The following is a 16,912-nucleotide window of genomic DNA, read 5'->3' on the forward strand; positions in this document are numbered from 1 at the left end:
AAGATACATGAGAAGAACAAAAACGTTTCAGATCACTAAAACAAACTTTTCCTTCTTAGTTTGAGAGGTTAAGAAGACTAAATCTGATAAAGCAAAAACATTAGAAGTCAGGAGCTTCTTCAAGCATTTCGTTCAAATTCAGAAAATGCAGAAGCTTCTTTCTCTCGTTATAGCATATTTCACAGAAGCAGAAGCTTCACTTTGTTCGAATAATTCAAGGAACAAGTATGTTAAGGCCCTCCCTTCTTTCTTTTGGCATGGTTTAGATTATGCGAAAGAAACGAGCAGATACACGGTTTCTATAAATTATTCTATTCATAGAAATAGTAGGGGTGACTATATTCTTGATTCCCCATGAGAATTATTATTTCCTTCTGTTCATGGGTCTCAAAATAATACGCAGTTGGAAAAAATTTATCCGAAAGGAATATTGAGATTATTACGTATTTTTCATGCATTTCGTACATGTCCATTGACCCGTGACCAGATGACGTTATATACGCGTATATTTGTAAATATATGTATATAGGATATGGGAAAAAGTTACGGCGTTATATACGCAACACCACCTGATCAGCTGGTATATGATGATGATGTTGCCCACAGTGGCTGAAATATGATTCAAACGGTGTTATATACGCATATATGGGTATGTATTCAAATGGCGTTATATACGCATATATATGTATGTATTCAAATGGCATTATATATGCGTATATATGTATGTATATATATGCATATGAGATATGGGAATGGTTATGGCGTTATATACGCACCACCACCTGATCAGCTTGTATACGATTATGACGTTGCCCACAGTGGCCGATATGATGTGATGGGATGCCCTCAGAGGCTGATGATATTATGTAAATCCATACCTATGCATGGCTTGAAATTTACACGCACGTGCATGACATTATAAACGTTTCAAAATATACAAAGTTATTCAGATTTAAAGATGTGTTTCAGTATTCCATGTTTCATCTATGTCTATTACGTACTAATTTCCATGCCTTACATACTTAGTACATTTTTTGTACTGACGCCCTATTTCACGGGGCCTGCATTTCATGCCCGTAGGTGCAGGTAGGCAAGCTGACGATCCTCCTTCTTAGGATCCCTGATTAGCGAGAGTTGACATGCTCCATTTGATCCGGAGCTACTTTTGATATTGGTACAATACGTTTGTACATATATATGTATATGAGTATGACATGGCTCAGTCCTGTCTTTGTACAGTTATGTTTCTGTTAGAGGTCTGTAGACAGTATGTCTAGTTGGGTTATACGTGGCCTTGTCGGCTTTCAGTTTATGATGTATAGTTGTCTATAGCAGCCTTACCGTCTCGCCCACTGTATTCTGTCTGTATACGTACATATGCCTTGATGGCAGACTTCTTTCACGTATGTTAATTTTGTAATGCAGCAGATGTTATTCAGGTTCATATTATAGACGTATGCTTAGGGGTGTTTGATTAGTAAGACTCAGGCGCTCGTCGCGACCCATCGGTTTAGGTCGTGACAACATCCTCCCCAACTTAAACAAACGTTCGTCCTCGAACGAGTCAAGAAACATACTTGAAGCCTCAAACAGGTGAGGATATCTGCTCCGCATCTCCCGCTCGGTCTCCCAGGTAGCCTCCTCCACGGGCCGACCTCTCCACTACATTTTCACTGAAGCTATATCCTTTGACCTCAACTTTCGAACCTGATGACCCAAAATAGCTATTGACTCTACATCATAAGTCAAATCATCATCCAACTGAACTGTGCTGAAATCCAAAACATGAAATACCGGATGCATACTCGACAAGATGGGTGGCAAAGCAAGCTCATAAGCTACCTCCCCAATCCTCCAAAGCACGTCAAAAGGCCCAATGAACCGAGGACTCAATTTACCTTTCTTCCCAATCTCATAACACCCTTCATGGGCGAAACCTTCAACAGAACCTTCTCGCCAACCATGTAGGACACATCTCGAAGCTTCCTGTCAGCATAACTCTTTTGCCTTGACTACGCTGTACGAAGCCTCTCCTGAATCACCTTCACCTTTTCTAAGGCATCCTGCACCAAGTCTGTCCCCAATAGCCTAGCCTCACCCGACTCGAATCAACCAACTGGAGATCTACACCGCCTCCTATACAAGGCCTCATATGGAGCCATCTGAATACTCAACTGGTGTTGTTATAAGCAAACTCTACAAGCGGTAGAAACTGATCTCATGACCCTCCTAAATCAATGACACAAACACGCAACATGTCCTCTAATATCTGAATAGTGCGCTCGGACTGCCCGTCCGTCTAAGGGTGAAAAGTTGTGCTCAACTCAACCTGAGTACCCAACTCTCGCTGCACAGACCTCCAAAACTGCAAAGTAAACTGAGTGCCCCTATCTGAAATGATGGAAACTGGGACACCATGCAAATGAACAATCTCCCGGATATAGATCTTTGCCAACCACTCTGTAGAATAGGTAGTACACACAGGAACGAAATGCGCGGACTTGATCAGCCGATCCACAATCACCCAAATAGCATCGAACTTCTTCAAAGTCCATGGAAGTCCAACTATAAAGTCCATAGTGATCCTCTCCCACTTCCACTCTGGAATATCCATCCACTGAAGCAAGCCACCTGGTCTCTGATGCTCATATTTCACCTGTTGACAATTGAGACACTGAGTTACAAATCCCACAATGTCTTTCTTCATTCTCCTCCACCAATAGTGCTACCTCAAATCCTGATACATCTTTGCGGAACCTGGATAAATGGAATACTGCGAGCTATGGGCCTCTTCCAGAATCAACTCCCGAAGCCCATCCACATTGGGCACACAAATCCGGCCCTACATCCTCAACACCCCATCATCACCAATGGTCACATCTCTGGCATCATCATGCTGAATTCTGTCCTTAAGGACAAGCAAATACGGATCATCATACTGGCGATCTCTAATGCGATCATATAAGGAAGACTGAGAAACCACACAAGCCAATACCCGTCTGGGCTCCGAAATATCTAACCTCACAAACCGATTGGCCAAGTCCTGAACGTTAACTACAAGAGGTCTCTCCCCAATTGGAATATATGCCAAATTCCCCATACTCACCGCCTTTCAGCTCAAGGCATCGGCCACCACATTGGCCTTTCCCGGATGGTACAATATAGTGATATCATAATCCTTAAGCAACTCCAACCACATCCGCTGCCTTAAATTGAAATCCTTCTGTTTGAACAAGTGCTGGAGGCTACGATGATCAGTAAACACCTCACAAGACACACCATACAAGTAATGGTTGCCTCCAAATCTTCAATATATGAACTATGGCAGCCAACTCCAAATCATGAACGTGGTAGTTCTTCTCATGGGGCTTCAACTGATGGGAAGCATAAGCAATAACTATACCCTTATGCATCAAAACACAACCAATACCAACTCTCGAAGCATCACAATACATGGTATATGAACTTAAAACTGATTGTAGAACCAACACTGGAGCTGTGGTCAAGGCTGTCTTGAGCTTCTGAAAGCTCTCTTCACACTCGTCCAATCATACAAATAAATCACCCTTCTGAGTCAACTTGGTCAAGGGTGATGCGATTGATGAGAATCCTGGAGCAAACCGATGATAATAGCCTGCCAAACCAAGAAAGCTGCGAATCTCTGTGGCTGAGGATGGTCTGGGCCAACTCTAAACGGCCTCTATCTTCTTCAGATCAACCTGAATACCCTCGCTGGACACCACGTGCCCCAAGAAAGTCACTGAACTAAGCCAAAACTCACACTTGGAGAATTTTGCATAAAACTTCTCCTCCCTCAATCTCTGCAACACAACTCTCAAATGCTCTGTGTGCTCCTCCTGACTATGTGAGTATACTAGAATATCATCAATGAAGACTATAACAAACGAGTCGAGATAAGGCCGAAACACACTGTTCATCAAATGCATGAATGCCGTTAGGGCATTAGTCAGCCCAAAAAACATCACCAAGAACTCATAATGACCATATCGGGTCCTGAAAGCTGTCTTAAGAATATCCGAGTCCCTGATCTTCAACTGGTGATAACCTAAATGGAGATCAATCTTGGAGAACACTCTCGCTCCCTGAAGCTGGTCGAATAAATCATCAATGCGAGGAAAAGGACACTTGTTCTTAATTGTTACCTTGTTCAATTGCCTATAATTAATACACGTCCTCATAGTGCCATCGTTCTTCTTTACAAATAGAACTGGTGCACCCCAAGGTGACACACTAGGCCGAATGAACCCTTTATCAAAGAGTTCTTAAAACTGCTCTTTTAATTCCTTCAACTCCGCTGGTGCCATATGATACGACGAAATAGAAATAGGTTGAGTGTCCGGCACCAAGTCAATACCAAAATCAATGTCTTTGTCTGATGGCATGCCCGACAGGTCTGCAGGAAACATATCGGGAAAATCCCTCACAACTGAAACATAATTAATACTGGGAGTCTCAGCACCGACACCCCCCACAAAGGCTAGATACGAAAGACAACCCTTACCAACCATACGCTGGGCTTTCAAGAATGAGATCACTCTACTGGGAACATAAGCAGTCACACCTTGCCAATCGATCCGTGCCACACCCGGTATAGCCAATATGACTGTCTTAGCATGACAGTACAGAATGATATCGAAATCCACCATACACAATAATAAAAGATCCACACGGCTCTCCAGACCCCCAATAGTTACCACACACGACCGGTACATACGGTCTACAATAACAATATCACCCACCGGGGTAGATGCATGAACATGTGAAGCAAGAAACTCATGAGGCATACCCAAATAATGAGCAAAGTATGATGACACATGAGAAAAGGTAGAACCGGGATCAAATAATACAGAGGCATCCCTGTGACAGACTTAAACAATACCTGTAATAACAACATCTGAAGCAATAGCATCGGGTCTGCCTGGAAGTGCATAGAAACGGGCCTGACCGCTACCTGATCGACCTCCCCCTCTGGGGCGACCTCTAACTGACTGACCTCCACCCCTAGCTGGCTGGGCGGGTGGTGGTGAAGTAACTAGCACTAAAGCTGATGACTGACCCCTCTACTGAGATGAACTCGCAAGACGACAAGGGCACTGCCTCCACATATGACCCATCTTACCACACTCATAATAACTCCCAGGTGCTATAGAAGGGGACTGAAGGGAACCCCTCACACCGGAGTGACTAACAAATGCACCTGGCATAGAAGAGCCCTGAACTGATGGAGCACGGGACGAACTATAAGCTGGAAGGGCACTAAGTGATGACTGGCCCTGATGAGAACTATGAGAACCATGACCCGATGACGCCCCACGATAAATGGACGGCATCTGCCGTGCTAAAACTGACCTATCGAAGGAGCACCACCATAACTACCAAATCCCCGAGGCCTCTTGGCCTCCCTCTCATCTCGCTTCTGGTGACGAACTGAATCAATCTCCCGAGCAATGTATACAACCTCCTCAAAGGTAGAACCAATCACCCTCTCCCTAGTCATGAGAATATGAAGCTGATAAGTGAGGCCATCAACAAACCTCCTAATCCTCTCTCTATCTGTCGGAACTAACCAAATAGCATGACAAGCTAACTTAGAGAACCTCATCTCATACTGCATTACAGTCATCTCTCTCTGACGCAACCACTCAAACTCCCTACGTAGCTCCTCTCTGCGGGACTACAACACATACTTCTCCTGAAAGAGAACGGAGAACTGCTGCTAGGTAAGGGGTGCTACACCAAATAGCAATGGGAGGATTATGAGAGACATAGGCCTGTTGGTGCAACACCCCTTACCTGGCAGCCATTCTCCATTCTCTTTTTGGAGAAGTATGTGCCACACTCGCAGAGAGGAGCTGCGCAGGCAGTTCGAGTGGTTGCATCACGGAGAGATGACTGTGACGCTGTATGAGATAAGGTTCTCAGAGTTAGCTCGTCATGCTATTTGGTTGGTTCCAACAGATAGAGAGAGGATCAGGAGATTCGTTGATGGCCTCACATATCAGCTTCGTATTCTCATGACCAGGGAGAGGGTGTCTGGTGCTACCTTTAAGGAGGTTGTTGACATTGCTCAGGATATTGAGTCAGTTCGTCACCAGGAGAGAGATGAGAGGGAGGCCAAGAGGCCTCGGGAATTTGGTAGTTATGGTGGTGCTCCTTCGATGGGTCAGTTTTAACACGCAGAGGCCATCCATTTAGGCATGCTCAGCCAGCTCGCCCAGGTTATCGTGGGGCATCATCGGGTCATGGCTCTCATAGTTCTCATCAGGGCTAGTCATCACTTAGTGCCTTTCTAGCTCAGAGTTCGTCCCGTGCTCCATCAGTTCAGGGCTCTTCAATGCCAGGTGCATCTGCTAGTCATTCCGGTGCTAGGTATTCCCTTCAGTCCCCATCTCTAGCACCCGAGAGTTGCTATAAGTGTGGAGAGATGGGTCATATGTGGAGGCAGTGTCCTCGTCGTCTTGCAGGTTTGTCTCAACAGAGGAGTCAGCCATTGGCTTCAGCGCCGGTTACTTCACCACCACCCACCCAGCCAGCTAGGGGTGGAGGTCAGTTAGCTAGGGGTCGCCCTAGAGGGGGAGGTCGATCAGGTGATGGTCAGGACCGTTTCTATGCACTTCCAGCTAGACCCGATGTTATTGCTTCCGATGCTGTTATTACAGGTATTGTCTTAGTCTGCCACAGAGATGCCTCTGTATTATTTGATCCCGGTTCCACTTTTTCTTATGTGTCATCATACTTTGCTCATTATTTGGATACGCCCCGTGAGTCTCTTGTTTTATATGTTCATGTATCTACACCAGTGGGCGATACTATTATTGTGGACCGTGTGTACCGGTCATGTGTGGTGACTATTGGGGGTCTGGAGACCCGAGTGGATCTGTTATTGTTATGTATGGTAGACTTCGATGTTATATTGTGCATGGATTGGCTATATCCATGTCGTGCTATTTTGGACTGTCAAGCTAAGATAGTGACATTGGCTATGCTGGGTGTGCCACGGATTGAGTGGCGAGGGTCGACTGATTATGTTCCCAGTAGGGTAATTTCATTCCTGAAGGCCCAGCGGATGGTTGGGAAGGATTGTCTTTCATATCTAGCCTTTGTGAGGGATGTCGGTGCAGAGACTCCTAGTATTGATTATATTCCAGTTGTAAGGGATTTTCTCGATGTGTTTCCTGCAGACCTGCCGGGCATGCCACCAGACATGGATATTGATTTTATTCCGATGTTTTCATAACTCAGTCATGTTTATACTTTTTAACATCTTAAATGATATTTTGAGGTGAGCATCATATTTTACTGTGCCTGAGTGGCTTTTAGATATTTCTGACTGAGTAGGGCAGGGTTTGTGTTGTGAGGTTATTATGGGATCGGGCTGCGCGCCGCAATAGTATTGAACTGATTCATGATTATGAAGTTGAGGGCCTGAATGTAGGCCACGAGGTGGCTTGATATGAGGTCGAGAGCCTATTTAATTATGCCACGAGATGGCTTGATAATGCGCTTGGGCCGTAAGGGGACCCTCCCGGAGTCTGTACACCCACAGTGAACGCGGGTACCCAGTGAGATATGTGATATAGCCCGAGGGGCTGAGGTTGTTTCATGTTATTGCCCGAGGGGCTGATTCTGTTGACATTATGCACGAGGGGTGAATTTTATGTGTTTATCTCTTCTCGCTGCTTCTCATTTACTTGTTTTACTATTAAAAAGGTGTTTTAAAGAAGCTTATACTGAACTAAGGTAAGGTTTCACTGTTTTACTACATTTTACTAGTTTTACTCTGCCTTTCTATAGCATGTTGGTGTTTTACGTGATTTCTTATCGAGTAGTCTTCATTTATTGTTATTACTCACTGAGTTGGAGTACTCACTTTACTCCCTGCACCCTGTGTGCAGATTCAGGAGCTCCAGGTCCCCCCAGTGAGGGTTGATTGCTCCCAGCAGTCCATTCGGAGTCCACTAGGTAGCTGCTCGGTGTTCGCAGCCCAGTGTTTCTCCCTCTTATCTTACTTTCTGTAATAGACGGTATAAACTCCTTCAGACTCTTAGACACATGTTTAGATGCTCATGACTGGTGACACCCCGATGTCAGGCTGTGTTTGTTCCGCAAATTGTACTGTTTTACTGTTTCTTTTGAGAGTTAATCATGTTAATAACTTAAATTGTGTTATTTTAATTGTTTAAAAAGATTTGGGTATTGTATCGGCTGACCTTGTCTTCACGAGGAGCGCCATCACGATCGGGTCTGGGTTTAGGGTCGTGACAAACATGAAAGTCAAACGGCGAGGCTGGTTTACTGGACAACGCGATATCTCTTACTTACCTGTTTACCTGGGTTTGAAACCCACTCCTATAACTTGATTTTGTTGTTCTAATAAAATTGTTTTTTTGGTTACTTTATTTTAAAAAGAAAATCATGGATACATACTCCTTTTTTTACTTACTATTACTCCCTTACTATTCAATTGATTTATTTTTGTTTTTTATAATATATTCTGAATTAGTTTATTTTTTATTACATAGTTGTTAATTTATTTTATTCCTTTTCCAGTCCTTCCTTCACTGTCTTTTTTTAACTTACTACTATACTCCTTACTAGCAATTAATTTAATTTTTTTTATCTTTTCAAAATTAGTTTATTACTAGTATATAATAGTCAATTTACTAGTCAATTTTTATCTTTTCCAGTCCTTCCTTCACTGTCTTATTTTAACTTACTACTATACTCCTTACTAGCAATTAATTTAATTTTTTTTTATCTTTTCAAAATTAGTTTATTACTAGTATATAATAGTCAATTTATTTTATTCTTTTTCAAGTCCTTCACTCACTCTCTGCTTAGAACTTTCTCTTTTTTAAAAGCTTTATCTGACATGTAACTTAAAGAACGAAGAATGATGGAGAAGTAGAATATATTTTCTTTACAATAATAGGAGGGTTGTTGTTGTTGTTGTTGTTGTTGTTGTTATTGTTGTTGTTGTTTACAATAATAGGAGGGCAGTTGGATCCACGTAATGACTAATAAAGTTTACCATTTGAAGATTGCAAAACAAAACTAACTCGATTCTTCCCTTCCATATGTACATTCACAAGTGGCTTGTGATTTTCTATGCATTAGCAAGATATATATTTGATTATTTTCTCAATTCTAATTAATGATACCTAAACATTTAACTCATCGTACAACTACAATCACATCGGGACATTCTATATAAAAACTTACATATTAAAGTTTAAACCTTTGCCCTTTGCGTATGAAAATGCATAGAGTTCAGGTACGAGCCTATGATGTACTTTTATTATATCAGTACCAAATTAATTATATTCGATAATATTAAATTTATATTTTGTTGATATGTTATCATAATCATTTACGTTTTCATAGAGTTGCCTTTTGTCGCTAGTAATTTGCATATATAAAGTGATGGTGCCCCCATCGCGCAAAAATCCTAGGTCCGCCTATGGTGAGTAGGTATGAGAAATCTTGAAAATAAATTATCTTGAAGGTCCCAAAATCACCGTAAAACCAGTGAAGCATGGTATCGAGAAAAAGACACCGGTTGGGGGTAGGATGGTATAATTCATGTTCTATAATTACAATGCATATTTTATCCATATATTTTGAATATGAGATATATAACCGTGATTGTCTATTATACAATTGTTACCTTGCGCTTCGCGCGACGGTTATTGTATAGGTAGTAATAAATTTTGTTTATAACATAAAATTTACGTGTAGCTAGCAGTGGTGATATTGACATTATTATTCAAAAGAAGATGGTTTAGTATCAAAAAGATGAATTTAACAGTTGTAGATTATTTGTAACGTTATAGTCATATCACATATGTTTGGTCTTTGGTGCACTACACCTATAGAAATTGATATTAATAAGATGAGTTGATATACACCATAAGATTGATCGTGGATTGATAATGGATTTGTTATGCATCCACCGTTGCAATAATCACAGTCTTTGCTTAAGCATATCAATTATCTAGTCATACAGATTTAATTTTACAATTTATATAGGACATTCAAATAGCTATATTATATATGTTGATTAACAATAATAGTAATTTTTTTTGAACCGCACAACCAATGCATATGTATAATTCCCATCATCAACATATAATCTACTATGCCATTCATGTTTAATGCAACTCTTACATCAAACTATTCTGACATATTGCTTGTACATATCAAAACAGTTGTTACATTTGAATACTCTTATCATATATATGTTCCTCTTAGTATTTGCGAAAGAAATTAATTTTTAAATTCTTCGGATTACAAACTATTATTTCATGCTTGTGACCCAATAAATTATCACTGAATCTCTTGTATTTGTTCCACGCGACTGAAAAAATTTATTTCTCATATAAGTTCTCTTGAAGAGCTGTTAGGAGATCTTTTTACCTTGCAATCATTTTACTCGAATCTCCCGTTTAAGCTGTTCAATATCAAATTTTAGTGCATACGAAATTAAGTTTCAATTTAACTTCTACAAGTTATGTATCTAAGCTTAAAATTTTACCATAATTAGTAAACACATGTAAAAATACTAAAATCTGACTAATTTATTAATTATATAAGTTATAATTAACAATTTAAGAGAAAAGATGTACGTAGATTCTCTGTCAAATGAAAATTCAGTCTTATTTGTAAACCAAGCCGTTTTCCACCTCATTCATTTTATGCCTTTGTCGGCCATTCCTCTGTTTTAACAGCTTCTCTTCCTCCTTCCCTTTAACCCATGATCTGATCACTCGATCTTTCTCTTTATCTCAAATTTTTATTGTCCGATCTCTCACACAGATCCGATATCTGAACCATTCCCAAATCGGATCCGGGTCGTCCGAACTGATACAAAAAATGGCGGCATCACGTCGTCTCCGTGATCTCCAAGCCCAGCCCGGTAATAAAATCTGCGTAGATTGTTCTCAGAAGAATCCCCAATGGGCATCTGTTTCCTATGGCGTTTTCATGTGTTTGGAATGTTCCGGAAAACACCGTGGCTTAGGTGTCCATATCTCATTCGTCCGATCCGTTACAATGGACTCATGGTCCGAGATCCAGCTCAAAAAAATGGAGCTAGGCGGTAATGATAATTTAAACAAATTCATGGCCCAATATGGAATCCGAAAAGAAACTGATATTGTTACCAAATACAATACCAATGCTGCTTCTGTTTACCGTGATAGGATTCAATCCTTAGCTGAGGGTAAACCCTGGCGGGACCCACCTGTTGTTAAGGAGGGTAACAATATCAGCAGTAAACCTAAACCTCCGTTGAGTGGAAGTAGAAATGGAAATTACGGTGGTAATTCTAATTCTGGTTGGGATAATTGGGATAGTTTTGATGATGGAGGAATTAATGGCGGTAATAATAGTAGTAATATGAGGAGAAATCAGACAGTGAGTGATTTTAGGAGTGGTGGAGGTAGTGGTGGTGGGCCTGCTAGATCGAGGTCTACGAATGATTTTACGCAGGACCAGTATGAGGCGTCTGCTGCGAATAAGGACAATTTTTTTGCTAGGAAAATGGCTGAGAATGAGTCCCGGCCAGATGGTGTACCTCCTTCTCAAGGAGGGAAGTATGTTGGATTTGGATCAAGTCCTAGTCCAATGCCTACGAATAATTATAATAATAATAATTCGCAAGGCGATGTTCTTTCAGCTGTTACTCAGGTATAAACATTGAGCTAATTATTCCTATGTTGCTTATTGTGTGTTATGTTTATCCATGTACTAGGATTTAACTTATATGTATTGACAATGAAATTCTTTTGCAGTATTAGTGTAGTTTCACATGTTTTAGCATGTTATGTATCTTATTTTCTCGGTTATACATTATGCCTAAAGTAGGCAATTATGATCCATCATTTGTTTATAAATGAGCCAATACTGTGAAAAATGACACTGTCACTATATAGGAGTTGAACTCATTTACGTATAGCTGATGAGGTTTTGCTGCTTGATGTGTGCAGGGATTCGGTAGGTTATCTATGATAGCAGCCTCAGCGGCACAGGAGTTGGGCTCTAAGGTACTTTGAGTTGACTTTTATACTAAATTGAAAGTCCATTAATCTTCTGATTTTGCGGAGGTGTCGTCATAGTTAATCACTGCATCTCTTTTTCCCCAAGTACATATGATGAATATTATGAAAGTGTGAGGCAGTAATACTAAACAGAAGAAAAATGAGGTTTTCAAAGAGCTGACAAATAAAGGTATTGAAAGATTAAAATCAGGAAATTTGGTGCCTAAAAGTTTTCTCAAGATGGAAAATGGGGCATCTCTGTCTTGTATGTAGAAACTATTTTGATTTTTCCGTTCACTTTCTTTTCTATTAATTTGTTTTTTTAGGTTGAGGATTACTTTTGTTCACTTGCTAATGCTCATAAAGTTAGTATATGTAGAAATCCATCTGCAAGGCATGACGCTTGATGTGTGTGTCAGATTAGAGATGGCACTGCTCTTGTGTAAACACGCACAGTGCAGAATCAGGTTATAGTTGTATCTTTTAGTCGCAATCAGTCAAGTTTTAAGGACAAATTAAAGATTGAATTTTGTTCTGTTTAACGGAACTAACACTAGTTGCTATTAAATTTTAATAAATTCATTTATCTCTTGGTGCTAGTGTAGTTATTATAAACGACACTTTCAAGTTTTAAGTGATGAAGTTGAGTGAATTGCTGGTGTTGAAATTGTGTTCGAGGGGTTTTTTGAGGTTACATGTCATAGCTGTGTTTGCCAATAACTTTTTGGTTTGCCAATTTGAAGCTGCCAGTAGGTGCTAAGTTCACTTGTTTATGAGCTTTGATAAGTTCCACTTTTCTTCACTGTTTACTAAACATAACCTATACTACTTTTAATATTTTTAAATAAGTTCTGTTAGTTCTTTTAATCTCTCTCTCTCTCCTTCTCTCTCTTTTATTTTTTTGAGTCCTCTGAGTTCATAGGTATGTTTCTTTGAGGTTTGTTATATCAAGTGAAACACACGAACGTTCATTACCTTAGCTTTCTAGAATCCGTGTACGATAATTTAGATGCATTTTTTAGTGAAGGGAATATTTAATTTCCTTAACACCATAAAATCCATAATTTTTGTAAGTAATTTGATAGTCATTTAGAGGTCATGCATCGATGATTTGAGAATTGCTAGTAATTATATTCACAATGTCATTTTTCAATTTCTTTTTTGGATTTCATTTTCAATAAAATCTTAGCTAACTTTTTAATTATCATGATAATTTACTACTTAGCTAAAATATACTCTTAACTATATAATTACTACTTCTGCAACCAAATATGATGGCGAAAATTACATTGTAATTACATTATGATGTGTAATTATTTATCTAATTACTAGGGTAGTAAGTACAACACCTAATAATTACACAGTGGTGTCCAAACACACACTAGTGAAATTAAGACATGAAAGAAATATAGGTCTGATCCAGTTTTTAACTGAATAGTCTTTTAGTAGTTTGACAACAACGCTTTGTAGACCTCGGATTGAACTGATTCATAAAGCTACAAAAAGCTTAGACATAGATCTACAACTTTTTTGAAGACCATAAGATATAATTCTGTTAGTTGCTATGTTGAAAGCGGCCACAATTCATGGCATGAGTGCTGACAAGCTTTCACTTTAAGAACTAGAAATATTTTTATCTGACTCCCTCCTTTATACTTATCTTGAATTCTTTTTGGTATATTCAGTCCTTAAATGAGTACCTGAATGTCCTTTTAAGGTGCAAGAACTACTTAAATAAGCTAAGGAGGGTTCTTAAGGAAAACTGGAAAAACCACTCTTGAGAGCTCTAGGTAATTTTGGCTTAGGAGGAATTAATCCTTCTTTGTCATTTGGTTCAAGCTTTGGAGCATCAAATTCCAAGGTTTGCACATAAGTTTAGGACTTGGAGCCATTTATTTCTTCAGGTCCTATCTGAAGTATGAAACCAGACAAGATAAGTTGAGTGAAACATGCTCATGCTGTTTTACGTTGGTTTTATGAACTTTCCTGACTTTGAAACTTCATGGAGGACCTTTAAAATGTATTAGTTTAAGCCTTCCTTGTAAGCCTAAGAAATTTTGGGTTAATAACTATTTGAAATTATTTAAGATTTTTCGTATTTTTAACCTCTCGACCTGCACCAAGACCATACAAATTATAAGATGCCTTGGTATCTTAGATTATAAATGGACAAACATATTATATTTTGAATCTCTTGAATAAGATGAGACTCTTGGAAATGCTTAGCCTAGCAAGTTTAGTTTAGTTTAGCTAAGAGGCATCCTTCCTGGGGGATGCCACTAGGAAAAATCGAATTTGAGATAGTCTTTCACTATAATGGATCTTAAGGGAAGCACGGATATGAAGCAACTCTTTCTTGCACTATATCATAACCAAACCTTTCCTCCACGTTATTACGAGTCTTTCTCCACCTCTCTTGTTTTTCTTATTCTTTTGGGATAGGTTCCTCTCCTCTTGTTATAGATGTTAATGGTAAAACTTCAAAAATGTTTCTCCATGTGATATGCGTTTAGGATTCTGATTCTTGTACTTATCCTTCTTGGAACTCCTGCCAAAAATGAAGAAATTCTCGTCTTGGGAGTTGCCTAGTATAGAAGTCCATATAATCAGTCTCTTACCCTTTATCTTGAAATGAGAAAGAAGATAGTACAATTGAATTGTATTATTAGAAACTGAAATTTATAATATTAGAAACTGAAATTTATAACCTAGTGTTTATAGAACTTAGCAATCATAGGAGAAAAGGTTGCAATGAAATATATAGTTTTCTATTATTTTATAATATTTAACTGAGTTGGGTGGTGTTGTCTTCTGCTGAAGTTCCAGGTTATTTTTGTATTTGATCCAATCACTTAAGAGTCCATAGTGATTACCCAATGCTCCATAGGGATGTGAATTTCTATCAAATGCACAATGTTTTGTTTACTGATTGTCTATATTTAATCGAGTGGTACTCTCTTTCTTTCAAAGTACTGAGTAGTCGTATAGTTCTTCCCGTGTTCATTTTTGTCATATAGTCTGTATTGTAGTGTTTCTAGTAATCAGGGAATTTGAATGTATAATGCTTGTGTAATCCTACTCTTACAGGTGAAAGAGGGTGGTTATGATAACAAGGTGAATGAAACAGTCAATGTTGTCGCGACGAAAACAACCGAAATTGGACAAAAGGGCTGGGGTATCATGAAGGGAGTCTTGGCTTTAGCTTCACAGAAGGTTGAGGAATATGCTGAGGGGGGTTCAAATGGGAAGGACAATAGCTGGCAACGAAGCGAAAATGGACAAAACGGTTATTATCAGGAATTCAATAAGGAGTCTAAAGGATTGAATTCTTCTGGAGGTGCACAATCATCTGGTAGGCATTCCAATTCTGTCAGCTCTGGGTCCTGGGATGATTGGGATAGTAAAGACAACAGGAAGCAAACTTCTACCAAAGGGGCGACATCCAGTAATGACGATGGCTGGGCTGGTTGGGACGATGGTAAGGATGATGGATATGATAATTTCCAAAGTGCATCCATTAATAAACATGGTCATGGTGGAAAATCAGAGTCCAAATGGACGGATGGAGGTTTCCTCTAAGAGTAGCAGAGGTCACTTCTTCTAGTAATTCTTTCCCCTTCCAAATAGATGTCATCCAGATTACCTGTTGGAAGGGTTTGTGACAGAAAATAGTTTATGTATGTACCATTATAAAAGGGGTTTGTTAATTGCCTATCATGTAAAAGAAAAGAGGAAATGCAGGAAACATAAGAGACTGTCATGAAGATGATTGTTTTTGAGGTTAAATTTTTTACTTACTTTTGGATTTGTAATGACCATAGTTGTATTATTATTTCTGCATTCTGGTTCTGTCAATTGGAGATTGTCTTTAATAGCATACTATTTCTTTATGTTGAACCAGAAAGTAAAGCAAGTAAATTGTTCTAGTCCTTATTTGAAATCAAAGGGGTTTGTGCCTGTGATTTTTGGTACCCCCCTCATTTTCCATTTGCCACTTAAATCTTCTCTTCCCTTTTCCTTTAGTACTGTGACATTAAAAAAAGGAAAAGAAAAGGGACCACGATTTATTGATTAGAATCAAGAATTAAGAGTTTGATTCTCCATTTATTCACTTCTACATATGTAGATAAAGGCATCAGCGTGGTACTTTTTTTGAAGAAAAAAACAAGTCAAAGTGAGAATATATTGCATATTTCACAAAGTTAGCTGAAACACTCGTTCAAATACTTCAAAAAGGAGAATTGATAGCAAAACTTGGCCAACATCTAGGAAGCTTCTGCTTTCGATTATTAGGATCCAATTGAAACCTTGAGCTTTTTGGTGTTGATTCAGAGTTCTTAATTTACCAAAAAAATGGCGTCGCCCGGACTCGAACCGGAGACCTTCAGTGTGTTAGACTGACGTGATAACCAACTACACCACGACACCGTTGATGGTCTAAACTTTTTGATCCGCCTAATAGCCTATGATTGTTTGTCATCGAATTTCATAGGTAATAAAGGGATCAGAAGGTGTTATCGGAATTTGTCAAGTTTAACTACCAGAAACTAACTATAATCATATTAACATTTTACTCCCAAGAACAAGAATTCCTAGACAAATCTTATTCTTTGAAAAGATTATCCAAATTATTGAAGCTGTATAAGTAGTGTTTGTCATGTAATTTTAACAAACCAAAAGCAGGGAAAAAGGCACAATTGGTTTAGAGCCAAATGAAGAAAACACTAGAAAGGGAAGAAATGGATACAAGTTTAAAAACGAAACGAAACCAAAGGTAGTATACGTTCGGTTGGTTTTCGCTAGATATTCATGAACATGTGGTTTATCTTGAACAAGTGTTTCTCATGAAAGTT

General features: G+C 39.1%; 1 protein-coding gene and 1 non-coding gene across 2 annotated transcripts; one reads left to right on the top strand and one right to left on the bottom strand.

Annotated features, from left to right (window-relative positions):
- The first annotated feature begins 10,657 nt into the window (after positions 1–10,657).
- Positions 10,658–15,956, top strand: LOC104249457 (probable ADP-ribosylation factor GTPase-activating protein AGD6). Its single transcript, XM_009805888.2, has 3 exons — positions 10,658–11,709; positions 12,009–12,065; positions 15,147–15,956. The coding sequence occupies exons 1-3, from the start codon at positions 10,894–10,896 to the stop codon at positions 15,636–15,638; spliced, it is 1,365 nt and encodes a 454-aa protein (XP_009804190.1). The 5' UTR covers positions 10,658–10,893; the 3' UTR covers positions 15,639–15,956.
- A 457-nt stretch (positions 15,957–16,413) lies between these two features.
- Positions 16,414–16,487, bottom strand: TRNAV-AAC (transfer RNA valine (anticodon AAC)). Its single transcript has one exon. It is a non-coding gene; the product is annotated as a tRNA-Val (tRNA).
- Positions 16,488–16,912: the final 425 nt, after the last annotated feature.

The sequence above is a fragment of the Nicotiana sylvestris genome, chromosome 12 (genome assembly GCF_000393655.2).
Source record: "Nicotiana sylvestris chromosome 12, ASM39365v2, whole genome shotgun sequence".
Taxonomy (NCBI): Eukaryota; Viridiplantae; Streptophyta; class Magnoliopsida; order Solanales; family Solanaceae; genus Nicotiana; species Nicotiana sylvestris.